This window comes from Necator americanus, chromosome V (genome assembly GCF_031761385.1).
Source record: "Necator americanus strain Aroian chromosome V, whole genome shotgun sequence".
In the NCBI taxonomy this organism is placed as follows: Eukaryota; Metazoa; Nematoda; class Chromadorea; order Rhabditida; family Ancylostomatidae; genus Necator; species Necator americanus.
The window spans coordinates 27,584,696-27,611,457 of record NC_087375.1 but is presented as its reverse complement, the minus strand read 5'-3'; the positions used below and the strand labels follow the sequence as shown (position 1 = coordinate 27,611,457).

The following is a 26,762-nucleotide window of genomic DNA, read 5'->3' as shown; positions in this document are numbered from 1 at the left end:
GAGATCACTAGTGTCTTTCCTCCACGCGATTGTGCGCCATTTTTCCTGTAGAGCAGGGAAAGTAATTTTCTTTCGGCATTTTTGTATCTATAAAATATTTACCCCTTTATGTTTTTTCCATTTTTTTTCCATTACCATACTTGAAACTTCCGATTTTTGCAAACATTGCACAATTCCAGGCGTTGTTCTTCACAATAACACGTGCGTTTCTTTGAATTTGGACGATTTTTTCGGTCTTATTGACATGAGATTGTTTTTGAGGAAAAAATGTATTCCAGGCAAGGCTACTTTCACTTCTTCCTCCTCTACAACTAAAAAATCGCATCGCTGTTATTAATGAGCAAGCATTTAGGTGCTGATCCTGGTTCAGTGGTACGCATGTATCGTGAAAAGTTCATGGATTATCCAGCAAATAAGATCATAAATGCCAAAAATGAGTACGAATGCCTTAGCAACTGTGTGATGGAGGAGGTAGGGGTTACTTCTGGCTTTTCAGTTGCTAAAACATTACATTATATTCAGCTCCAATTTATACTTTATAATAGTTTATTATATAACTGATTATACGGATTTACAGTCCATTATATGGATGTCATTGTTGCTGGTTTGAGCGCTATGTTTAGTATGAGCTTTCTCAGCTATACAGGTCACTCACAGAATGCTGAACACAATATCTTCAAAAAACTGTAAATGCATCATATTAGTAGAGTCAAAACGTTGAATGGAGCACACTACAGCAGCAAAGCGTCTGCGCTCGAAGCTGCGAGGTGGAGACAGCAGTTGGAATCGAAATGGGACCAGAGTCAAGCGGTTGTTGGGATTTTCCCATCGGGGGTCGTAAAGGGAGAGGTTGCATGGGAAGGGGGTCGTAAGGGAGTGTGTGGTGCGCAGCTGTGAATGGAGGATAGCACGATAACCAAGACAAAGTATTACGCAGTACGAAGTAATTACATATTTACAAAATATTAAATGATCAATATCAAATAATTACACACATCACAAAATATTATATTAAGTTTCGGGCGTGGGACTGTAACATGGAGTCATCAACATTTTGACAGTGACAATCTGTTGACAATTTGACAGTGGGAATTTCTGCGAAGAGATAGAAACTTGAAATTAAAAGATGAAGAATTCAATTGTAGGTAGTTTTCAGTAGTTTAAACGGGGATCAAGCAGAATTTATTCGCCAAAAAGTTCAGATTCTGTGCACATTGTTAGGTCTGGAAGATCGCGAACAAAATTCGCGATAAGAGGACGTGGAGGGTTTTATCGGGTAGCCTTTTATAGAGGAAGACTTGGCCTATAAAATGGTCATATCGTTGGTCCTTGCGACCTGCTGTTTTTTCTTGGAACTCATGTGGAAGAAGTTTGGAATTTTGCCCATTTAAAGTTTGAAATTGGTACCAGATTTGTCTGGGAGGTTAAAAAACTGACTTGGCACATTGGCTAGCCCCTGTACGCGTCTAAGGCTGCACGCGCATTCATAAACCTTAGGCGTAGACTGAGCTGAAGTCGAACGCGTAGGCGCGTCCCCGCAGGGGTTGATTAACGCCGTGCACATTATCATTTATTATTAAAGTTTGAGAGAACCAGATCGACCAGAAAAGAGAAATTTTGCATAAGAGTTTCATCTTAGCCCCTCCTTCCGAATGTATAGGTGATTTTTTAAACCGCCATTCCGTTTTTCTGAAATGGAAAATGTTCCTAAAATACAGATCTTTGCTCGCGCAAAAGTGAATGATCTTAAATAAAGTTAAATAACTTGGAGTAACTTTGCGCGAAGGAACTCACTTTCGAGTAGGTTGTAGTCGATGATTTTCTCTATTAGACGTTTTATTAGGCGATTTCCTCCGCTTCGCTGTTCTTCTCATCAAAATTCCAAAAAAATTAGCAGGTTGGAGGAAACAGTGGTATGACTGTTTTGCAGGGCAAACTTTCCTCTCTGAAAAATTACCTACTATATTTCTTTTGGTCCTCTTATCACGAGGCGATCCTAACAATGTTTACAGAATCTGAGGTTTTTCGGCTATTAAATTCTGCGTGATCCGCTTTTAAACTACTAATTACAAGTTATAATTGAATTCTTCGCCTTCTAGGACTAATTTCAAGTTTCTATCTCTTTCGCAAAAATTTCACTCAGGGAGGTGTCGAACCTTTGTCGTCCCACTGTCACATTGTCGAAACAAAATGTTTTTCGTTGTTCTTCTGTAAATGATTTAATGCACCTGCATCTCTTCTTTCTTGTCGTATTATGTGCTTTAATCAGAATTTGAGAATAATCCATAGATTTTAAAATAGAAATAAAAACCTTTCAATTCCACCAAATATTTCAACAACATTTCAAAAAATTCTTCCAGTAATGATTGTTTCATCGATTCTGGCAGCTACCTGATTTCTCATTTGCCATTTCTTCCTCGGCTAATTTTTGGTTTTTAAAAACACGAAATTTCCAATATATCGAAGTGGCACCAACGGAAAACCGTCGAGCAACGCGGAGAAGGTGGAGGAGGGAGATGGGGTGGGTATTCGAGAGGGCCGTGTCCCATCACCACTCCTGACTCTGGGTGGGACCATTGGGAACTGCAGTGAAGAATGGAGCTGGGTAGGGTCCTGCATCGATTCTAACTGAGGTACGCTCCACACTGCTGCTTCGAGCGCAACCGCTTACGCAACTGCACCGTGTCTCATGTCGTTTTGACTCTACTGTACAACATCAAATAACTCTCTATCAACACTTTGTTTTAGTGTATAAATATGTCAGATCTGAAACAATGATTTCAACTAGGTGAGTGCTTGAGGGAAACAGGCAAAACGGTTGGGGCAACTGCTACGCATGTCGAGATCCCAACCCAATTTAGTATGGTAACTTTTCAAGTTTTAGGACAGTTCAAAACAGAATTTATACATGCTCAGTTTGAATATGAACAGTCTTAACGTACTTGTAGATGAAAAAACCACCGCATTCTAATGTACCGTGAAGAATTAGTCCTAAAGTTTCGTGATGAATCCATTTTATATGACGAGATCATTTAAAAAAAACGCATGAGATCACAGCAGAAGATCAATATGAGTTGTCACAATCTCGATATCTTTGTGATTCAATGACATTCTCATACTGTCATTTTAAGGAATTTCTTTGTCAATCTGCGAATTTTTTCACTGAAAATGGCGATTGTCTACTAAATAACGCCACATCCTTGAAAGCCAGCATACTAGATAATGAAGAGAAGTCTTCTGTGTATTATATGGAAGTGCAAAATTTTAAAAGTAAGTTTGTTAGAATTTCAATTAGATTAATCAATAGCTGATCATACGCACACGTAGCGTTCATCTCACAAAGAATAACATTTGATGTCATGCCGGTTTCGGTCTATGTTGCAGTTATTTCTCATATCATTCGATACAACGCGCAAAAACCTCTCGTTGGAGGGCTGCTGATCCTAGAAAGTTAAATCGGAACCGGATTTGTGGTAGTAACACGCAGAAATTAGATTTCTAATCTTCCGCTGGACGGGTGTACCGCAGCCGGTGAGAAGTTCCGCTCTGACGGAACGATAGATCGTTAATTCGAAGCCGCCCTAGTATTAACCAAGCCTTACATCTCTCCGGTATCGACAAATAGACACCAGTCTTGTCCGGGAGGATGAAAACGCTGACTTGTCCCATCGGCCTGCCCCCAAAAGTCATTGTAGGGCTGCACACGCGTTAGTGGACCTCAAATAATTCTGGATTGACCCCGATCACATGAGTACATCCCTACAGGGATTTATCGATTTCCATAGATTCCTGATAGACTCCAATCGGGTACTCGAGTTTTCTGGAACTGTACGACACGCGAAATTCAAAAATGCTTGTAAACTGAAGCTGTGAACAGAAATTATTGCCTATAACAAATTAATTACATTAAAAACTTTGAATTATCAAGATTAAGTTATTAAAGTGAGCGCTTCTATACATTACATGGAATATCTTTTATAAAAAATGACAACGCTGTTTAAGCAAATCCAGATTAAGACAGTAGCTAAAATATTCTACGAACCAGTGCATCAACAGAATATAAAATGATGTGAGTTAACTCCTTACTCGACTTAAAGGCATCTCCCCACGAATCTGAGGTGGTACGGATTTCAGGTGGAGTATTCGTATACGAGATAGTAGATTATAGAGAGGGGGTGATTTCGTCCATTTCTTCCTAATGTTGAAAAAACGGCCCGGAAAATGCAGCGCCGCACAAGTCTGGCGCGCTCTAGTCGAACTCCTTGTAGAAAATAGTGCGCCAGAAATAGAACTGCCGCGTGATATCGCCTGAGGCGGTTCATCGCATTTTCGCTGAAGTGTGTTGTCCTTCAACATCGCCCTGCCTAACCTTCTTGATCTACACAAGATCTCGCACAGAATCGTCGCTGTTTTATATACTGTAGGGCTTGAGTCTAATCTAAATTGCTTATCGACGTTGAGTGTCAGTACTGAAGTCACTAACAAGGCAATGTCCTTGTATCACAGCAGCGCCGAGGGGAGTTGTAAGAGTCATTTTTGAAGTTCACAAAGTGTTAAAAATACTAAAAAGCGAGAGTTATGCTCCGTACTGTCCCAGCCGAAAAGGAGGATCTTCAGAAATCCAACCTCTTCTCTAATAGACACTAAGAAACAGATACAATACAAGCTGAACCCTCGTGGAATTGCGTAAGCAGTTTTGCTCGAACTGGGACTCTTGCAAGCTCCAACTGGACTGGAAAGGTGAGTGGAGCTCACACAGCTCTAACTCCATTTTCAACCGTTTATGCGATTGTAGCAGGTTTGAATCAAGGCTACATTGAGAAATTTCGTTATTCGAAAAGAGCTACTCGGAATAGGTCGGTTGCTTCAGAGATTTCAAGTTTTTCGTTCACTAAACACTGTTTACCTAGAAATTTAGGTCAAACTCAGCGAAGCATTGCTCTTACGTTATCGGTCGCAGACATTGTAACGCATCGCTGCGCTTAGTAGCCGTCGTTTACGATAGTTTAGGCGAGGGAACGCACTTCTGTTCGCAATAAACAAGACAGCAGCAGCGGGTTTAGATAGTCCTTTGACTAAAAACGTTCATATGAAAATAAATTACATTTGATTCTTTTTCTCAGAAAAAAACCGATGTTCGCGATCGTTCCACGTGATTCCTTGGAATCAAATAGTGATCAGAGGTGAGGCGAAACTTGTGAACGTTCCAAAAGATTATAACCAGGTATGATTCGTGTTTTCGTTTTTTTTTTAAGGTTCGCACTTATAGTAGTGAATCTTCCTTCCAGTGTATTCGATTATGTGGCGATTGCGATTATGTCGTATATAATGAGTTCTTTTCCGAGTGCTTTCTCGTGTATTACGATCAAAATGGCCAGAAATTCAACTTCATTACCGACGAATACCAGGTATTACATATTTATGACTATCATAAAGCAACACTACCGGAACCGATGCTATCGTTTTTCTTCACTAATTCTTTTTTTTCTTCTCAAAACGATCTAATACTGGAAAAACAACGCAACGCGAATCTTGAGACGAATACGTCTTTTTTTTTTTCGTTCATCTCTCAAAAATGCAAAAGGTTTGTCATTTGCTGACAGAGATCTGTCTCGTACTAGCCAGCAGCTTCTGTGCAATCCATGCTCGTTCGAAACCTCAGGCTCTCGTTGTAATCCAATAACATAAGTTTAGATTGTGGAGGCTGTTTACTAGCTGACCATTACTCTTTAAAAGGCATCACCCCACGAATCTGGAGTAGTGCGGGTTTCAGGGTTATGCCTATACGGGTCGTAAATAATCGGGAGAGGGTGATTCCGTCCAATTCTTCCTAATTGCCGTTAAAAAAAGATTGTGTAAAACTTGGTGGTTCCGCTCGTGTCTGCGTGATCCTCAGGAAACGGCATGGAAATCGCTTCGTTTCTTACGTAGGTGCATCAGAAAGCGCCTCTATGTACACGTTCCGCTCCCCCGCCCCCCAGCAGTCTGTTCATTAGTTTAAGTTGAATAGGCTGGTGAGGAGACTTCACTAATCCTCAAAGGCTCCCTAGTTGATACGCGGTTGGCGCGTGCGCAAGGGTGGCGCTCCAATGCTGCTAAAAAGCGACGGCTAACGAGCCGTTTTTTGCAGCAGCGGAGAGATGAGCGGGATCACCTTGCTCTCCGCAACCCACGTCCCTCCATAGCAGCTTTCCATGGGAACTCCATACCACGTCAGATTTGTGATATGCTGCCTTTGAACTTCTGCAAAATCTACTCACTTATGTTTGTTGTCAACATCGATGTACATTCAGCGCCAAGTGCCTTCGAACGGATGAGTGTAACGCGTCTGCTAGAACGCACGATCCTTCTTTGCTTGCAAGTACCCCTACTCAGCAATTTCGCAATCGAAATATAGTAGGGTCAAAACGACACGAAGCTTGGTGCAGTTGCGCAAGCGGCTGCGCTCAAAGCGTAGCGGTGGAGCTAGCGATAGGGATCTATTTGGGATCATTGCAAATTGCAGCGGCGAGTGATGCTAGTATGGGTCCCCGCTCGATCCTAAACACTACGCCGCAGCGCGCCGCTTCAAGCGCAGCCACTTACGCAACTGCAGCGTGTTTCATGCTGTTTTGACCTCACTACAACAACGTACTCACCTGGAACCCGGTCTGCACCCACTGCATGGCCGACGTGATAAGTTCCTAGATGCTGGAAAGGTAGTGCAGATCTTGTAATGGTTGCATCTCTTGCTTGTATTACCGGGAGGCTCCATAGACTTTACGGAAGGGCATAGTACGACGTCGACGAAGGTAGCGAAGGAAGATTTTGCAGCGGTTACAATCCTAAAACGTATGCTTCTCACGCAAGCTAAGGTGGAGAACGAATAAGAAAAAAGTAAGGAAAAGAACTTCAGCGAGCACTCATCCTATGGATCATAGGTGCGAACGAGGATCTAGTGTGTCTATCCGACAAAACACGTTCGATTTCCATTCGACCGATGTTTGATGTGGTTTTATCCTCATTGACGGATTTGTACAATAATTTTCATAATGTTTTGTTACGCAACTTTGTTAGACTAGAGAGCAGAAAGAAAAATAAATAATTGTGACACTTTTCAGAGATACTGCGTTATTTTTCCAGGTTTTTGAGAACTTATGTAAGCAACCATTGGACAACTGTTCTGCAAAAAATGCAATGTACATTTCCTATTATAACAAGAACTCCACTTTGAGAAGTCTATGTCTCCAAAGGTATGTTGCTGGCAGAAAAATTGCTCTTGGCTCAGATAGATGTTTGGAGTTTCGAATATCCTAATTCAATAAATCCATAAATATCCGATAAACAGCCAAAATCATTCAGATGTATTGCTGATAAGTCATGTAAATATGCGTATCTTGCAAACTCTACATGTACGCTGTCACCAAGAGAAAAACCACTTCAGAAGATCATTGAGAAGCATTGCGTAGGATTTGAAGAGCTGAGTATTGGTCAGTTAGCAGTAGTTATCCGATTGAGGGTCCAATAATTTGAGTGTACTTTGTACTTTGTGTTCGATTCAGGCATTTTGTTCAAAGAAAGTGTTGGTTGTCCGAAGCGTAAAGTGAAAAATATAGCAGTTGAAGCTACAGAACTTATGGATTGTATGCTTCTTTGCCTCACTCATCCGACAAAGAGGTTAGGTTGGAAAGTTTTAAGATATGTTTGTGCGAGAACGGTTTCATTACGTGTAATGCTCTCCAGTTGTGAAGCGATAACATTCTACTCTGAAGGAAGATGCCTTTTGTTATCCGGCACAACCGGTCCTGATTCAGAAGCAGGGATTGAAGCGGACTGTCGACACTTCAAACTAAATGCAATAAGATTCGAAGGGACATGTAAGTTGATGGTTGACCCATATCTGACAAATTTTTGTTTTTTGTTTTTGATTTTAAAATAAACGCGAAACTTTAATAACTAATAATAACTAATAATAACTTTAGCGAAGAAAAAAGGTGACGCTAAGAAGAAGATGCGGAAATCGCAAAATTCCTCACGAGCAAAAGCATTCAACGGGAATAGGAAGAGTCAGGTACATCACTGAAAATTCTATCCTTTCATTCTGCGTTAGTACTTTTTTCAGATAAAAATCCGGAAAGAACCCTTCTCTGACGGCGGCATCGAACTCACTGTCGAGACCATCTGCAACTATGACAGTATTCTTTTCAAGGTATCATTAATGACTTTTGTTTTTATGACAAGTTTCAGGTTTGAAGGGACATCTTGAAGGGTCCCATAAAGTCTCATTTTTTCTTTTTCTACCTTTCCTCAAAAAACTCAAATAGTAAACACCTTTAGTCCAAGATTTCTTCATGACCACTTAAACGTATATTCGATCCTCTCCCGCCAGCATTTAATTGAGGAAGACTTCGTAATTTTGGATAGCGCAGTTGTCTCTGTATTCTGATTTCAGAAGTATTCTGTGCTTTAAAGTAGCCCATATTTAAAGGCAACTTATCACAAAACTGGCGATGTTGAGATCTCTGTGGACTGGAGTTCGTGGTGCAGAGTAGTAGTTGAGTAGTTGAGTACGAGCGTGGCGCCTCTCAGTTCCTCCTAGAAAAATCCTTCATTGAAAAAAATCTCCGTTCTAAAACATGGCGTGGAAATGACATTTGTTCCTTCGAGGATCGTGAAAACTCGTCATTCTTGTCCGTGCACTGGTTTTCTGAGAGGCCTATTCACTGGTTTCACCTGATGAATAGACAGATGAAAAAACCTAGCTGTTCTTCGACAGCTCGCTCGTGAAGACGGTCAGTTCACAAGGACGAAGCGTTTTCACGCACCTGGTACCTCGCAAAGAAACAAACGCCGTTTCTCGGGACGAGTAGGGGGAATCGAACGAGCCTACGCTCACTCTCGCAATATACACTTTCAACCCCATATTTGCCTACACAGACCTCGACAGTGTCAATTTTGTGATACGTTGCCTTTACGAAGAACCACACATCAGTTGGAGCACTAAAACGATTTCTAGTATTGTTGATATATTGACTTTTCTTTTTTTCTTTCTCAGTACTATATGAACTAATTTTTTCGTGAGGTACTTAGATTTTTGTTCTTTGTCCTCGACGATAACCTGTGTGAGTCTTCAGGCTTTGTGGTATATTGCAGACATCCAGACGTTTTAAAGTGCGATACGAGCTGCATTCTATGCGGTACAGTACAGTATGGTATTATAAAAAGTATACATGCAGTTGTCTTCCCTTTACGACAGGTTAACAAGAGAGAGATATTTGGAGTTTATATTTTTATTCAACCTAATTTTAAATGAGCAATCCGCACTGCAGAGTGGTTTTCTACCGTCATATTCGCTAGGCATTTTATTGCAAGATTCTTTTGAGATAATTGGGATGTGAAGTGGTGAACTCTTTGCGAGTCCGAGCGGGGTGTTCTACTGAAATGAATTGCACTTGCTCCAGGAACATAGGCTTTCCCCCTTCCATTAACCAAGGAATCGCTTTTATCGTGGAAAACTCTATGTCAGGGGGTCTCAGCTAACTCAAACCGATGGTCAGTGAATAAGTGGATTGATGTGGATTTATTCTTTATTATTCTTCATTCATTACATGGCAATCCATGTGTTTGCGAATGGAGTGTACAATGAATGAATGGCACAAACAACATCAGGAAAATAATTGCAGTGAGTACACACGTAGGTTACTGAATACAAGTGGAGAAACCTCTAATTACTTGCTTGTTTAAGGAATCTTTCAACAGCTTTCTTAAATATTGAAAGTTTAGGGTGTGGGTATTTTTTGGAAATAATTGAGTAGTCCGAGCCAGCTCTGTCAACTAAAAAGTGTACTGAAAAACTAGGGAAAGTAAAGTTAATCTTAGATGTAGGGCCACGTGTTATCGATTTTCTAAAAGAGAACAAATCAGAGATTTTCAAACTGGTGAAACCATAGAGGATTTAATGAACCATGATGAGATCGGTCCTCCTTCCTCTCAATGAAAAAGGTTCTAAATCAAACAGTCTATTTCTGGATGATGCACTACAGGTATTGCATTATGATCAATTCCACAGGATCTGATCATGAGTTTCCTGGTAAAGTTATTTTGAACTCTTTCGAGTTTATCTATGCCCTCTATGTTATTTAGAGATTACGGATCGTCACCTTTACCGATTCTCCTCTGCTAGTTTGAAATGAGCTAAGAATTCGCTTAGAATTAGCTTTAAGGTCACATCGCCAGTGCACATTGACGGGAAGATATTCCCAAGAAATGCTCATGACAATTGTTCGCTCACCATAAATGGAACCACAGCCGTGCTGAAAATGCCATTGCATTCCGAGAATTGTTCCGTCACTAAGGTTTGTTGCAATTTTAACCTTTGTGATCGTCCTTAATCTTAATAGTACGTATAGTATAGGATTAAATGAGTCAGTTACGATAATTGAAACATTTTTAAAGACTGGACTTCTCTACGAAAATGTGATTGTGGTCAAGCAGAACACGTTAGAGGAGGTTCCCGTAATCACCGAGTATGATCAACTATACCGTATCTCATGCGACTACACAAATCATACTTCGAAAATCGCCGCAACCAGCATCTTGCAAATACAGTAAGCTTGTTTTTTCGTGTGCGATCTGATATTTGGTGATGAGGTGATAAGGTTTCGTCTTAAGTGACAGCAACTACGCTCGAGTGTTACCTTTTGGACGAGTGCAATATGATCCGGTAAAGATGGAACTTCGTTCAAAACCTGGAAAAGAGGTGAGTTAAAGACGCATGTGTAGCTCTTGAGTTCTCACTGGCGGTATGTGCGGACTCTACGGATGTCATACAAATGAAACCTGTGGATCAAGCCGACAATATAAGTGTATTATTTTTGTCTCAGACGTAGCTAACACAAACTGTATGGAATAATCTATCCATTATGATAAGCGCTACAGAACTCATTGTTTTTATCTCTGCAGTCATCCTACAGTACCCCTAATGAACACTAACAAACTCCTTACAATTAAGTTTTAAAATTAGGCGGAACGACTCAAAAGGATGATTAGAAAACATTCGTTTGCATCATGATACCGTATACGCTTTGGAAATCACTTTTAAGGTTTTTGGAGGCTGAATTTCATTGAAACATCATGAGCTATTATTAAATAGTTGGATTATGCAGAGAGAGACCAAGAGTAATCGTTCAAATTACTCTGATTCTTTGATACAAACCTTTCTTTTTTTGAAATTTTGTATATCGTTTAAATCCTTTTTCATAGTTAGAAAATAATAAGACATTTTCTCATGCAGCAAATTTCTGTACGTCAGTTTTTCACGAGTTCCGAATATTGGTTCCAGTCTAATAACAGTTTAGACGACTGAATAAATAATGACGATGACTAAATAATAGATTATCTTTATTTAAATGAACAAGAACGACAAGTCGCTCAGCTGACGCGTCCCAGTCACTTTCAATGAAGTTGGATAAAGAAATTTGAAGTTTTACCTCTTAGTTACATATTTTGGTGACATCAGCATAGCTAGAACATGGGAATGTAGTGCATATTTATTCTGGCACGAATTCAAGTGGACCAAGCTAGTTTCGTTCTGAAATGACGATTTAATCGTTGTGCTCATTTCTTTCTGATTATAGCTGCTTAGTTGGCATTCGCAGTGTGACACGCTTGAATCATTGCTAGAGCGGATATTTCTGTTAGAAAAGTAGCGAACAGTTTAATCGAAAAGTCTTGATTTCTAGTGCAGCATCACCTTACGTCCAATGCAGCGCGATTTTCAACTTCTCGCTAATAGCTTCGGGTAAACAATAACTAGTTGACTGATCACCAGGTCGAAGACAAAATTAAAGGCATCACCCCACGAATTTGGGTTGGTACGGATTTCCCTTGATTATTAAGAGAAGAGTGATTGCGTCCATTTCTTCCTAATTGCCGTGAAAAACGGCCCGGAAGATACGGCTTCGGGCGTTCCGGTGCACTATTTTCTACAAGGAGTTCTATTGGAGCGCGCCAGCCTTGTGCACGCGCAGATCTTCCGGACCGTTTTTTACGGCAATTAGGAAGAAATGGACGGAATCGCGTCCTCTCCATAATCTAGTATCCCGTATACGAATACTCCACCGGAAATCCGTACCACCTCGTGGGGTGATGCCTTTGAACAAGGGTCAGGCGCACGAACGTCTACTCTTAGCACATATTCCGCAGTCACAATTGAAAACGGCACGGCGTTCTGCACTGCAGTTTTTGGCAGAGAATTTTGCGCAGAGAAGTGCTCTTTTATCAACCATGCAAGCGAAATAAATATAACCCAAACAGGATGATTGTACGGCACTTTTATTCCACTTAAAGAAGTTACTTTATTCAGGCAAAAACCGTAATCCTTGGTCAGGACGTTGATTTGAAAATTGCTGACGAGGACAAGATAATCGTTAGCAACTTCACTGTTTCGACATGTACGGCAAACGGAAGCGATAGGAATGAAAATATCACACTAATTGAGGATGGGTATGTTTTTCCTACAAATAAATAAATAATGTTCCTAGAAAGAGGTAGAAAGAAAGAGAAAAGATAGAACGAATAGATGAAGTTAGTCCGGCTTGATTAGACCGTTGCAATGGGAGCCAAATAACAATCAAATTTGCGAGCGTTTGCCGACTTTGATCATGAAATTTGCAGGCAATTCACAATTCGGCCAAACCGCTCTTAAAATGCGCAATTAAAATTGTAAATTGCCGGTAAATTTCGCCAAAACCTCACACGCGCAGCCGTCAAGTTGAGCGGTGTGACTACCGAGCTTAGGCTTATTTGGTGTCGTGCCCGGCACGACTTTCCCAGCCAGCTGGCCGCAGTTCTCGCGCGCCGCGTGGGAAACATCGCCAATGGCAATGTATTACGGTAGCGCTCCCACGCGGCCGCCATATATAAGAGCTGGCACCGAGCAGTCGGGGTTCCGGTCTTTCTTTCGTCACTCTCCTGATCTCGGTCCAGTCTCGTATCCGCATTTTTCGTGGTGTCGCGTTGCGTTACGTTATATTTAGCCTCGTTCGATAGCCGCACCGCCACGCCACCGCAACAACCCTATCCCTGGCCGGCTGCCCACGGGGTCGGAACCGCAACCATAATCCATCTTCCGCCGAGAACCACTTAACCATCTAGCCATGACTGGCCCCTTTATTGATCCACCTTATGTCGTGTATATTTCTGCGTGCCGTGTCGTGCATTGATGTCATAAGGATAAACCCTTATTGTAAAACCCTTATAACCGCATTGCACCCTAGGAAACACATTGGGGCGTGGGATCAAGGGGGCAGCCCCGAGGCCCCCAAAGGGGGAGTCGGGGCAGGGGGGAAGGGACCCTCGGATCGAGCCCGCAGTGTTCGGAGGGGCTAGGCCGCCATCCGGCGACTAGCCCAGCGCAGAGCCCCTCCGGATCCGGGCAGTCGGCCCTGGGTCCCCCCACCGATGCCCGCTGCTCCCACTCGGAGCGGACCCGGGGCACGACATTTGGGCCCACGTTAACAGCTGCTGCTCTAGTGACCTTATGTCAGAATCCATCAGAAGATCTTGTAACGAATCTTTAACGTTACTTTTTCAGATGCCCCACCAGATCCGCAAGAGAATATATTGTACGAGGAGAAATAAAAAAAGAAGGGAACGGTTTCTTGATTCCCTTACGTGCTTTTCGATTCAAAAATAGTGATGGCGTGAGGATAATATGTCGACTGGATACTTGTAAACAAAGCTGTACACAGGTGAATCCGAACATTCTCAATCAACAGATTTCTTCTGCACCTCTAACTATACCTAATCCTTTTGTATAAATGTGAAAACTTGAGTATAAATCATTAATTAGTCACCGTTACTGGTCACTTGCACCATCTCTCTCTGATTTGATCACTTGGACTTATCATGAATAATTAATAATCCATGAATTATGGTTTGCTACAATTTTTCTTAAAGCGATCGTGCTCGAACGTCCTGAGAAAGCGGAGGTATTTATCGGAAGATACTCTCGACTTGGAGAATAGTGAGGAAGTTGAGGTCTCCTTGGTCGTTAGCGATTCAGTTCCATTCGAAAGTGAGCGGTTCAAAAAAAAAATAACTAGTTACTCTAGTTTTTGTATATTTTGAGCTACAAATATTGGCTGTTTTCAGAGTCCTACTGCTTCACTCGTGCGGGTTTAATCTCTCTTTTATCTATCGGCTCTATTACAGTTCTCCTACACTTTTTAGTTTTGCTGAGATTTTTTCAGAAACGTAGGAAATCTTCCTGATACTTTGGTATGGTGGTCGAGTTCTTTTTTTTTCTCAGAGCCTCAATCATACAATAAATATTTCTGCTCTATGCTAGGGTTTATTGTTGAAACCAAAGCAATTACAAGATCAGATAACTGTGCTTATAAACAAGAGCAAAGGTGTCAGGAGACTAAATATTATTGCCATTTTGTAAGTAGTCCACTTTTTGTGATAGTGTGCCTGCGAGGTTTTTGGAACCCTTTATTTGCTCGACGTTTCGGCGACAGCGACGATATAGATAATTTTATCTACACACAGAGTATCGGGCGGTTATAAGTCACAAAGCGGTACAAGTGGCAAGAACTCATTCGCTATCGATAAGCATTCATTCCTATTATTCATTGAAGGTTTCTTTTAAGAATCCAAAACGCCTCCAACGTCTTCCTTGCCGATATTTCTGTTTCGTGAGCCAGTATAACACATTTCACACCATCATGTCATCCTCTATTTAGGCCTCTGAAGACGGCGAAAAGGCCGAAACGTCAGGCAAGTAAAGAGTTCCATCTTAAAACCTCGTAGGCACACTATCACAAAACATAGACGGAATATGTCGAAGTTTCAAGACAAGAGAACATTCGAATTCCATATTACACAACTTAACTGGAAGGATCATATTATCATATCATATTTGTCTCAATTTTCATAAATGGCCCTGAGATTGGTTAGAGGCAGCATATCAGGAATCTGAAGTGGTGAGGGAATCCGCGGGAAAAGCTGGAGATAGATGTGGGGTCTATAGATGCGGATCCATGGTGGTTCCCCTCATCTCTCCCGTGGAAGATTATAGATTATTAGATTCCATTTTTATAAGGATTTCATTTGCAAGGTGCCACCCTCGTGCACGCACCGCATCCAGCTGCGAGCAGTGGAAAATCAACGGTGTTTTCTCTGCACCTATGCAAGTGAAACCAATGAATGTGCTGCTAAGGAAACCGAAATGTGTACATAGAGGAGCGTTTTAGCAAGCCTGGTTGGAACTAAGACAATACCCACGCCGTTTTTTACGATGATCAGGGAGAGATGTGCGGAGTGAACCCGGATCCCGTAATCTAAAATCTAACTTCTTCCGCAGAATCCCTCACCAGTTCAAACTCCTGGTATCCTACCTTTGACATAGCCATTCCTTCTTTCAAAGTGTAGTTGGCAAAAAATACACAGTTCGTTCGGGTGTACTTCAATGTCAAGGCTAGCCGCCATGCATTCGCTGTGCTCACTCTGGGATTCATCATTTGGGATTTTCCTTGACAATGATCATAACTCATTGCTTGTTTCTCTTTTTACTCTCGAAGCCAGGAAAAAGAGTAGCTTGTGGTTACCTTTGGTAGCTATCTGCAATGTGCCGCTGTTAGAGTCACGGTGCGGGAAAAGTAAGTAAGTTAAAGGTAAGTTGAAGATACCTCGCCTCTTTCCACTTTTTTTTTTTGATACACTTTGCAATCCGTACACGTGGGAGCCATCCTACTGTGGCCTCAAATGCGGTGTAGGTTAATCCTTACGTGATAATAGTTTACTTCGGAGAGAGAGATTGTGTGATGCGAAGGAAACAGAATAGGAACGTCGTAGAGGGATCCATTTTGTCCTTCCTTTCTCTAAACACTGTTTCATGGGAGATTAAGCGGAGTGACTATTGATAACGCCTAGCCGCTGCCGAGCCGATTCGCTGAAGTGACTTGAGCAAGAACTCGCTCGCTTCGACTCGACCATGTAAACAACATCGCAGTCTCAATTATTTCCTTGGGTCGGCTTACGTCGAATTCGATCGACGATGCAACTATCATTCCGAGGAGCCGAATTAGTTTCGTGAGGGATTTACTACGATTCTTGCCTCCTTACAACTTTCTCTACTTTGGATATGTGTTATAATACCTCAGAACTAAAAAGGACTTCACAGATACTTAGCCGTACATGCATAGGTTATGTAGGGTCTCTATTAACTATGTAAACTACTGTTAGAGATGTAAGCATGTAAGTGGAAAATAAAAACAGTTGTCTTTTCACTAAAACTTTATTACGCTTAATTCTTGCTCTTTTCAAAAGTTTTACGAACACTTGCTGCTTTCTTGGAGGCGAGCTTTCGTCGGTTCATACGACCTCGCAGTGGTGCTTGGAAGAAAGCGTCATCGAAACCATGAGCGTGTGGAAGTAAGCCATGGGTATGTGGAAGGAAACCATGATCGTGTGATAGGAATTCTAGAGGGAAATGTCCATCTCCATAGACCATAGCAGTGTCGGAAGTGTGACCAGTCTCTAAACAAGTTCGATTTATGCGGTGCTTATGAATGCAATTCAGTTGCCAGCATCACTTACCTTTCTTGTAGGACCGAGCAATATTGCGGACTTCAGTGCGAGGATGGTGATAGTGAGCGTACTGGAATCATTTTTTAGAACCTTTTCTGATAAGCGAAATACCCGTTTTTAATAAATGGGTCTCGCTGTCCTTTTCAATTGTTAAAACCTGATGCGACTTTAAAAGTAATGCAGACATTTAGGAAGTGAAAAGATATGAAATATCTAGTATGGCTCAGAGGAGGAGCGAGTACTAATCGTTAACCGGTCGTTTCCTTAGTAACATCAGAAAAACGTTGTAAATGTCTTACCATTGCATAAGGTAATGCTGGAACGGGTGCTGGCACCACAACTGGTGCTGGCGCCACTACTGGTGGTGGCGCTACGACGGGTGCTGGTGCCACGACTGGTGCTGGTGCCACCACTGGTGCGGACACTACGACGGGTGCTGGCGCTACGACGGGTGCTGGCGCTACGGCTGGTGCTGGCGCTACGACCGGTGCTGGCGCTACGACGGGTGCTGGCGCTACGATGGGTGCTGGTGCCACGACTGGAGCTGGCTCGACTACTGGAGCTGGAGCAACATATGAGGAAAGTTCTACAACGGGTGCAGGTGCCACAACTGGAGCTGCTACTACCGGGGCAGAAGCTACCTCTACTGGCACTTCTGGAATGGCGACTGCTGGTGCCTCTAAAAATACCTTTTTAGGTAATCAAAAGTCGCTTTAGGTATCAAAATCTGCAACTAACCTTCAACGTGGGCACCCGGGTAGCTCGCACAAGACCTGGAATTTCTATGTATCGCATTGGGAAATAAGTTACTAAAGTTTAAATTTGTTGTTAACGTAATTACTATAAGAAGAAATTTTAGAAAGGAATTTGTCTCATGACTTTCCTGTACGCTTTTTGGAACATGTTTTTAGACCAATATAGAAAAACCAGAAATAATCGACTCTTCAAAAGCATGGGGAGGCTAACACAAGCAGGTTCGAACCTTCAGCCAGAAACTCAAACCGAAAAAATAAGTTTACGGGAGCGGTTCTAATATTCTACACAAATTCTACCATTTCTCATAGCTTCAAATACACTGACTAGGTTATTGAAATCACTTGAATGAGTACCTTTGGAAAAGGGCAAAAAAGAACGGCAGGAGGTAGTAGAAGGATCTCATCATCGTTGCGGTGATGCTTGAAACGTTTACAGAATCGCTTTTATAGCGATGCCTTCGGCGCAAGTTTTTATATCTCATGAAGAAGAAAAAAACAGGAGTGAACTCGATGCGATTAATAGAAAGTGGTTTTTTCTCACTTACCAAGCTTCACCCGATTGGGACTCAATTAACACATTGAGAACTGGAAGCAGCTCTTTCCTTCTTGAAGCTCAAGGACGATGCTAGTGGCTAAATTATTGCCTGAGCTAATGCTTAGAACTAGTTCGTGATGATATAACTACAACTACAATCTATAACGTGGACCTGCTAACCACATGAAAATTCCACAAAATCGAAAAATTTCTAGTGTATTTCTGTAGAAAATGAAGAACCTTTCACCATCTAAACGGCTTCTCAGGTCAGTACCGCATACTTCGCGGCGTGACCAAACAGTCCGTCACTGTGGAAAAAGCTGTAACCCTCACCTCTCGTCCCACCAGGCACATAATAACATAAATCCTTATTGACAACTAACGTTTCGCAGTCTAGGTGAGCAGTAGCGGATTTGTTGCTCGTTTGTGTATGCAAACTGTCTGTCTGGATGTTGATTAGAAGGTGAGTCACTTACGGCTTTGACCTTCTCAGGCGCTGGTGAAGGGGATAATGCCGAAATATTGGCTGTTGATAAGGGTACACATTATTTTTGGCAAAAGTTCGGACGAATGTGTAAAAGCTGTGTACTCAAAATGGTAGCCGAACATAGGCATTACCTTCAAATTTGCTCGGCAGCTTGTATCCTACATAGTCTGACATGATAGAAAACGGTTATTTTCGAATCTGATCATTTTCTCATTTAGCGGAAAAAACACAATGCTTCCTGATGCATTCAGAGGATAATATGGATAAAGTGATGGTTGTTATTCATTCCTCTTGGCATGCGCCAACGCGTTTCACTGAAGTTCGTAATCGTTGGGATTTCAGAACGCGTGTTAGCCCATAAGATGACTTGCGGGGGTAATCTATGGATCAAGTCTGTGTTTTTATGCTTTCAGGCAAGTCTGGTGCCAATACGTTGATCGTATTCATTGACTACTCAGGAATCAAAAACTTGGTTGGTCCAGAGGCGGTTCCGAACCATCGGCCGATCGTACATACACAGAGGAACTTCTTATCGATTGCGCTACACGCGCTGCGGAAAATTCATAGATGAAAATTCATTGAAAGAAAAAAAACAGTGTGTTCAGTTCTTTGATGAATGGACGAGATTAGTCTACCGCAGATATTATGCATGGCACGAATATCGTGGCAATGTGTACCACCAACGAATAACGCGAATAATAATTGAGAGTTGTTGCCTATTTGTTAAAAAAACTCGCGAATATCTAGAAATTGGATGCGGCTGTGTTGTCGATGCACCAACGGCAAGAAATAATTCCGAACAATTTTGTCAAAAAGCTACGGGGGACGTTGTGAAGATTTTTCATGGTTGTGACAACTGCATTCGTAGCTTATTATCCTAATGTACGCATCCGCATATCTACCCCTCTGCTTGTTCCTTTCCTTTCCTTCCTTAGATCGTTTGCCGAATCTTTTCTTTGAAAATTGGATACATGCTTGCAGACAACTGTTACAACAGTATATCTGGTAGTAGCAGTTTAGGTGATCCGGCGCAGCCTCTTTATCTCCATCAGTAAGAAGATGATTTCGCGTTGCTATATCATTTTGTGTTAATTACAGGAGACAAAGGCGAGAAGAAATTTGTCTGGTACTTCAAAAAATGTTCTCAAATTGTCTTTCAAAAGAAAAATAAAAAAAAAAAACAAAAGACGATGAGAAAGTTCAAAAACACAAAGAATATAGATGTAGAATCAACATTGAATAATCCATAAATTGAGCACCAACACCCTTAGCAAATGGACTACTGGAACACATTGGTGAAATTTTCCACCAATAATTCCATCAGAAAAAAAGAAGAAAAAAGTAGAAATCTATGGGGAGTGGCTCAGTTTCAGCTTTCTTTGATCACCCACTGAAATCAAACGATGCCAGCACCAGAAGTCTGAAGTCTGACGTTCACGTTTTTGCGTTCAGACTGGAATTAGCATTAAAACTATTATTATCTGTTATTGTTACACATTTGTTATTCTAATTTTATTTAATACTTATTTATTATTCATTTTGTTTTATAACCGTTTTCGCTTGAAAAAAAGTCATCGAGTCGTCTGCCAAACACCTTCCAATTTTTGCCTCTGTCTTAGTTCGAAAATTTCGAAAATCCCATGGAAAAAACATTTCAAACATTTCCAGAAGTGACGTGATTGGCAAAAAAGTGGAAAAAGTCAATTCTTAAGAAGCTTTAAATGTATCTTATTTAGAAAAACTGAGACCTGTTTTTATTTCATAAAAAACATCACATTTGAGTGGTTGCTTTAGATTGGAGTGTTGCGTGTAAAGCCAGTCAGGCAGAGTTTTTTTCCGAATCTTTTTTTTTTGCCGTCGTATTTGCCTTTTCGAGGTTTCGATAAGTAGTGACCGGACCAGCACCCTATTAAAGGCATCGTACCATGGAACGGACGTGGTACAGAAAACTCAGGAAGGACGGGGAGCGTGGGGTTTTGGGTCACGGAAATGAGCTTGGCTCTGCTTGTCCTACCTTAAAGGCATCAACCCACGAATCTGAGGTGATGCAGATTTCAGATGGAGTATTCTTACAAGAGATAGGAGATTATGGAGAGGAGGGTGATTCTGTCCATTTCTTCCTAATTGCCGTAAAAAACGGCCCGGAAGATACTGCTTCGGGCGTTCTGGCGCGCTATTTTCTACAGAGTACGACTGGAGCGCGTCAGCCTTGTGCGCACCGAATCTTCTATTATTCTTATGGAGAAAAAAGAGATAGGGAGAAAGAATTTTCTGAGAGAGGGGTGAAACCGTCCATTTCTTCCTAATTGCCGTAAAAAACGGCCCGGAAGATGCGGCGCCGCTCTCCAGTCGAACTCCCTGTAGAAAATAGTGCGCCAGAACGCCTGCAGCCGTATCTTCTGGGTCGTTTTTACGGCAATTAGGAAGAAATAGACGGAATCACTCCCCTATCTATAAGAATACTCCACCTGAAATCCGTACCACGTCAGATTCGGGGGGTGATGCCTTTAACGCTGTTTTTTTTTTTCTTACAGCGAATTATTAGGGAGAAATGAACGGAACCAACCGTGACCCCGCAATCTACAGCCCTATCTCTATCTTGTCGAGCGGTTTCGCCCACTACGTCAGATTCGGGGTTGCTGTCTTTAAATTCACTGTCGAGGCAAGAATTCAGCTCAAGATGATACATGTGCTGGTCCCCGAAGTTGATGTAATTCACGGATACATTCCATGACAGAACGTTTTAGCAAATGTCTTCGCATTGAAAGAAATCGTATAGAATTCTTTCGTTATCGTGAGTCTTGAACAATCCCTCATGACTCCTATACGATGTAGATCAATCGGAAAAGAAAAACACATACATGGTATTTGATTACCAAGAAAAGCCGTTATTTCTTCGTTGAATACATTTTGTAGCTTCTCGTCGTTTTTCTTCCCATCTATAATACATTTTCTTCTATTAGAACGTTAAAGGACTTTTTTAGCCATTGACGAAAGCGCGATTTCTAAGGCTATTCGATTTTTAAAGCTGTATTTGAGCAAAGAGGGCGGGTATGGTGTAGCGGTTAGAGGCTCCGCTTCCTGCACGATCGATCGGAGGTTCGAATCCGCCCCGGTGCTCACCAAGCCTTTCATACCTTCGGGGTCGATTAATTAGTGCCAGAGTTGTCTGGGAGAATAAAAACACTGACTTCACCCATCGGCTAGCCACTGCAAGTAATTGTATAGGCCAGTTACACGTTCGTAAACCTCAAACGATTCTGGATTGAAGTGAACGTGGGGGCGCATCCCGAACGGATTGATTAACGCCAGAAACTTTATCCTTTTATTTGAGCAAAGAATTAACAATAATAAATCACAACATATCTATTTAATGTTGAACAATTTTTTTTAATAGGGATTTATGGAAAAAAGTGTTGAGAAATGTGCGGCGAGCCGCATTACTGCACACGAGCAAAAACACAGAATCACGAAGGATTGTGAACAATTCCTGTTATTTTATGCTAGGTAACTTTAACGCGTTCAGTTCGTCTTTTCATCCTTTAGTCGAATGGCATGGAATGCGTGGCTCTAAATTGAGGGGCGCTGTCGTCAAAGGGTTAAAGTATGTCAAATCTTCTTTTTTATTTATGAATAAATGCTATTAGTGCTAAATTTTTATCTCTGTCACCCACTTTAAGGTGATCTTAATGAGTTTGAAGCTGAGCGACAACAAATAAAAGGAGAATCGCTTACAACTGCTCTCGATTAGCTCCATTTTTTCGTTAAAATCATATTTTTTGAAGAAAAACGTGACTTCCACGTTATTTATCAATACATGACCAATTAAATGAATGAAGAAGCATTTCATTCCGCTGCACAACTTTTTTCAACAAATCTATTCGAGCAAAGAATCTGTCAGCTTCGAGTTTTTTGATCGTAAGTTGTAGTCAACACACAATCAGGAAGTATTGTGAACTATAATGCGTTCAGTTCGCCTTTTTATCCTTTAGTCGAATGCTGCATGAATTAATCACACGTGATTCTGCGTTGGATACAATCCACGAATTAATCCTCGGATTCTCTGCGGCAGTAGATCCGTTGATGTGTGATGCGAATTTGGTGACTGTTCAACATTAATTAGGAATACCACAACAAATTTAGAACTAACAAATAGAGAGGAATATAGAACTTCCGTAAATCTCCCGATAAAAGAAACGAGTATCGTATATTAGCACTCGGTGCTAAATTGTTCTTTCTTCTATTGCTATATCCGAACCAAAAAATCTTTATTCTGATTTCTAATGGTTTTTTTCTTCATAATATGGTCGTCCTTTTTTTTCTTAAGAAACGTCCTTGTTTGATCGATTAAGACGAGCTTATCCAGTTCACATGCTGAGGAGGTGAGAAAGTCTCTTTCCCCTGCGCATGGGTTCCTGGGTCAGCATAGAGGATTCCAGACTACGTATGTGGTCCTCTCAAAGACTTGTCACCGTAGCGCTTTCTTGTTTACTTCGTGAGGTGACTCTCGATATCAAAGAAGCGAAGAAATAGCGATTTAGGGTAGACCTAAAGATCAACTCTCTTTTTATATTATTAGTAACGTTGATAGTAGTAACACAACCGAACAACTAACTCATTTTGCACCTTGGTGTTCCCAAAAATTGCGCCCGTTCCCTGTGCTCATTCCTCGAAGATTCTGAATTAAAAAAAAAACTTACTAGCGTTTACTTTCTCTACAGCTACCAAGCAACTGCCATATCCTTTGTTTTCCTCAATAAGTAAACATCGTCGTATTTTCCTAAAAAGGCGTTAGAACCCAATTGCTATACGTTACAAGTTAATTTTTTTAAAACTAACATGTAATAACCAATTCTTCTCTTTTTGTTTTTCCTTTTTTCTTATTTTTTTGAGATATTGATGTGGTTAGGACCTGTATTCCGTCCCCTCATTTGCGGTCGCGGAAACTGAGTTCGAAAAAATTCTTTAAGGAAGGATCAGTTTGGTTGGTCAAGAAATTTATGGTTTCTAGCCTCTGATATGTAGTTTCAATTTCAGCGATGTTTAATCTTGCCATTCCAAAGACCTTTCCTAGATATTACAAACAGATGACAAATTCCCGATGTTCTGTTGCTATGCAGCTCTTGCAAATATAATTACAGGTCATCAAACAGATCCTTTCAAATTACATCCAAAAAAGCAGCAAAAGGAAAAAAGGAACATTAGAGTTGAAGCAAAGTCAAATGCTACGTTGATTAAATTAGTTAGACAATTAGTCGGAAAAAATTTCTCGTGAATTGCTGTATAAAGTAACTCGTAGCAGTGACAGTTCCAACAATTATTAGAAACTCGTTACTGAAGAATAATTGCTGCTTCACTTACCTGATTACTATAGAGTACTGTCGGTTAAGGTGAGAAATTCTCATTTTCGATTGATTTTGATTTTTGATTTTTTTCAACGAATTTTAACGTGATGTGGAACCGACAGCGAAAACCTACAGTTCGTGTAGTAGAACACAGTATGGTCCCTATGAATTCAATTGCAACTCGCCACCCTTGTGCACGCGCCGCATCTAGGTGCGAGCGGTTAACAATCAATTGTGTCTTCTCACCAGCCTAGTCGAGGGAAAAGATCAACAGGGTGCTAAGAGGACTGAAGCGCGCACATATAAGAGCATTCTGACGCGCTTCGTAAAAACTATAACAAAGAGTCCCACAACAAGTCAAAATCGTAATACGCTGCCTTTAAGAAAATTAAACATCTGGCACCTTAAAATGTCTAAGAATCTAAAGAAATAAAGATTTGTCCGTATAAAAATAATATCCGAGTGCTCAAAATCATTATTTGCAACGTAGTTAATTAACGTACGTAATTAAGACAACTAACATACGTAATGTATACGCAATGCATATCATTTAAAAAGAGGGCTGAAAGTGGTACGGTATGGAAAAGTCAAGGTCTAACTTGACAAGAACTTGGATTTGAAATATGTCAACTCATAGCGTCTTGTTTTTCTCATATTTTTCTTTTCTTTTTTCAAACTTTTCTTAAAATTTCCAGACCTGATTTTTTGTTATTCATTCTGCCGGCAAAGCCTCCTTCTCTCCCTCTCCGTTTTTCACCGATTTACAATATTTTTCAAAATGTTTTCGTTATAAATTATTATTCGCAAGGAAGAAATTCATGATTAATTAGATCTTTTTCTGAGCACACCTTCAAAATTAGCATTAAGGATGGCCTCCAAAGTACCGGATGCTTTGGTCTGTTGTTATCTTGGGAAGGACTTATCATTTTTTAGACTCTCTCTGTTATTTTATCCTGACTACAATAAAGTTATGATTGCGCGTCACCCAGTATTATATGTTTTTTTTAATGAATGCAGGTTCTGAGATCTCTTTTGCAATGTTTTTGGCGCTGTGAGACTAACGAAAACAGTTTTCCTTCGTTCATAACCTATTTCGTTTCCTGGAAACGTGAAGTCAAGGAATAACTTCCAGCACATGCTGAGTTCGAACTCAGAAATAGTGAAATCATCAGATTTTTCTCATCATTCAGAAGTGATATTTTTGTCTGATTCATTTGTTTTTTTTTTATCTATTCATTTATTTATTTATCCTTATTTATTTGTTAAGATATGCTTCAGGAAAATCTCCTTTTCTCTACGGATTCAGAGAGGTGTAGTGAAGTGCGTACTGGACTACTTTGTGAGAAAGACTCTCAAAATCAAGGAAGGCGAAAGTGCAGCGACCTCCCCTAATCAGATCCTTTTTATATATTTTTAAAAACAACGATAGTTCTGGTTATTCTTCTAATAATCCTCCGAGCAGCACGTATATCTCGGACCTTTGTTCATGGTTTCTTTAATCGCTGGATTACCGTGATTTGTAGCAGGATTAATTACAACGAAATTCCCACAAATCGCACTCGTTCTTTGAGCTCATGATTCATAGACTCTGAATTAAATAAGAAAGCTCACAATCCCCTTGCCCCAGGTGACCAAGCAACTGTAATAGTTTCTGATTTGCTCAGTATTGTAAACACTACTATGTTTTCAGAAAAAAAAGAACTTAACAATGTTTACTCGCTCCTGTGGGAACGCAACCACTATATATAACACAATTTAATTTATTCAACACCTACGTGTAATTGGCAATTAAACATTCTTTTTTTAAATATTATTGCGATATGTCTATCCATTCCGTTCTTTGGATGTCACGTGGGATCTGAAGTTCAGAAAATTCTTCAGGAAGTGATTTTTTTGGTTGGTCTACATAATTCATAGTCTCTGCTCTCTTTTATGTGCCTACAATTTTCGCAACGTTTACTCTTGCAATTCCAGAGATCATTCTTAGATATTTGAAACATACGACAAATTCCTAATGTTGGGGATTCTTGATGTTCTTGGTACTCAGCCTCTGAAACTGGAATTATTGGTTATCACGTAGTTCTTTCCACGTTTTCCAAACCACACCAAAAATAAAAGTACTCAATAAAAATAAAAATAAATAAAAGTAAAATAAAAGTAAAGTAAGTATAAAGTAGTAAATAGAGTTAAAGCAAAGTCAAATGCTACGTTGAGTAAATTTTCTGTTAGGTTGAGTCATAAATTACTTCCGTTTTGTTTTTCATACACTTATTTTACTGTGATTGTGATGTATTGTATTGCTAACTTTTCTGTTGTTCGACATGGCATTCGTATCCAGTACTGACTTCAAAATGTCGTCATCGAAGTCTGAAAGGCAACGCTCTCTCCGCCTCTCCCTTGGTTCGTCCTTTAAGGCCACATCAACGTAGCGGAAATTTACAAAACACCTGTACTATCGGTTATCATTCCTTCACGACACACACTGCATATTTTTTGAGCTGTGGTCGCAGCACCATTAAAAGATAAAGAATAAAGTGTCTGGCACCGATCGATCCGCTTGGGATGCACCCCCATGTTCACTTCAATTCAGAATCGTTTGAGGTTCACGAACGTGTAACTGGCCTATACAATGATTTGCGGGGGCTAGCCGATGATCAGGACAGTGCTTTTATCCTCCCAGACAAGTCTGGTACCAATTTATCGACCCCGCAGACATGAAAGGCTTGGTGAGCACTAGGGTGGACTCGAACATCCGATCGGTCGTGCAGGAAGCGGAACCTCTAACCGCTACACTACACCTCCGCGCAGCACCATTATCTTGTTTAAATTTCCAAAGTACCACGTGTGGAAAGCACATTTTTCGATTCCTTATTTTCAAGGTAAACTAAAAAAAGTTATATGTGACACGCATAACACTGAACTGGTGTCTGGAGAGTAATTGAAGTTCTCCCTACGTAGGGATAACAAAAACCCTTGCCTGTGTAACCCATTACATGGGTAACAATAATAATAAGTACCATGCACCTGAGGGAAAGTTATTTATCACTCAGCCTAATAGTTAGATAATT

At 40.8% G+C, this 26,762-nt stretch overlaps 2 protein-coding genes across 3 annotated transcripts in view; one reads left to right on the top strand and one right to left on the bottom strand.

Moving 5' to 3' along the window:
• Window positions 1-14,793, top strand: part of RB195_015411 (uncharacterized protein) — a gene marked incomplete at both ends in the record, with an annotated part of 30,726 nt that extends 15,933 nt beyond the window's left edge. Inside the window, 18 exons of the mRNA XM_064206112.1 lie at window positions 337-471; window positions 3,132-3,270; window positions 5,124-5,224; window positions 5,289-5,408; window positions 7,123-7,232; window positions 7,342-7,469; window positions 7,542-7,656; window positions 7,723-7,856; window positions 7,962-8,050; window positions 8,102-8,188; window positions 10,203-10,334; window positions 10,435-10,586; window positions 10,651-10,738; window positions 12,344-12,483; window positions 13,574-13,730; window positions 13,939-14,056; window positions 14,134-14,192; window positions 14,727-14,768. Coding sequence (XP_064061993.1) covers window positions 337-471; window positions 3,132-3,270; window positions 5,124-5,224; window positions 5,289-5,408; window positions 7,123-7,232; window positions 7,342-7,469; window positions 7,542-7,656; window positions 7,723-7,856; window positions 7,962-8,050; window positions 8,102-8,188; window positions 10,203-10,334; window positions 10,435-10,586; window positions 10,651-10,738; window positions 12,344-12,483; window positions 13,574-13,730; window positions 13,939-14,056; window positions 14,134-14,192; window positions 14,727-14,768 — 2,046 coding nt within the window. Of the gene's footprint in view, window positions 472-3,131; window positions 3,271-5,123; window positions 5,225-5,288; window positions 5,409-7,122; window positions 7,233-7,341; window positions 7,470-7,541; window positions 7,657-7,722; window positions 7,857-7,961; window positions 8,051-8,101; window positions 8,189-10,202; window positions 10,335-10,434; window positions 10,587-10,650; window positions 10,739-12,343; window positions 12,484-13,573; window positions 13,731-13,938; window positions 14,057-14,133; window positions 14,193-14,726 lie in introns of the transcript that reaches the window.
• Window positions 14,794-16,288: 1,495 nt separating this feature from the next.
• RB195_015410 (uncharacterized protein) lies at window positions 16,289-18,523 on the bottom strand (the record flags this gene model as incomplete). Of its 2 annotated transcripts, XM_064206110.1 has the most annotated exons (5): window positions 16,289-16,521; window positions 16,582-16,642; window positions 16,872-17,251; window positions 17,311-17,345; window positions 18,196-18,224. In XM_064206110.1, 5 exons carry the CDS (start codon window positions 18,222-18,224, stop codon window positions 16,289-16,291), a joined length of 738 nt encoding a protein of 245 aa, XP_064061992.1. The 2 variants fall into 2 exon arrangements, with proteins under 2 accessions (XP_064061992.1, XP_064061991.1); XM_064206111.1 differs by lacking the exons at window positions 17,311-17,345; window positions 18,196-18,224 and adding an exon at window positions 18,481-18,523.
• Window positions 18,524-26,762: the final 8,239 nt, after the last annotated feature.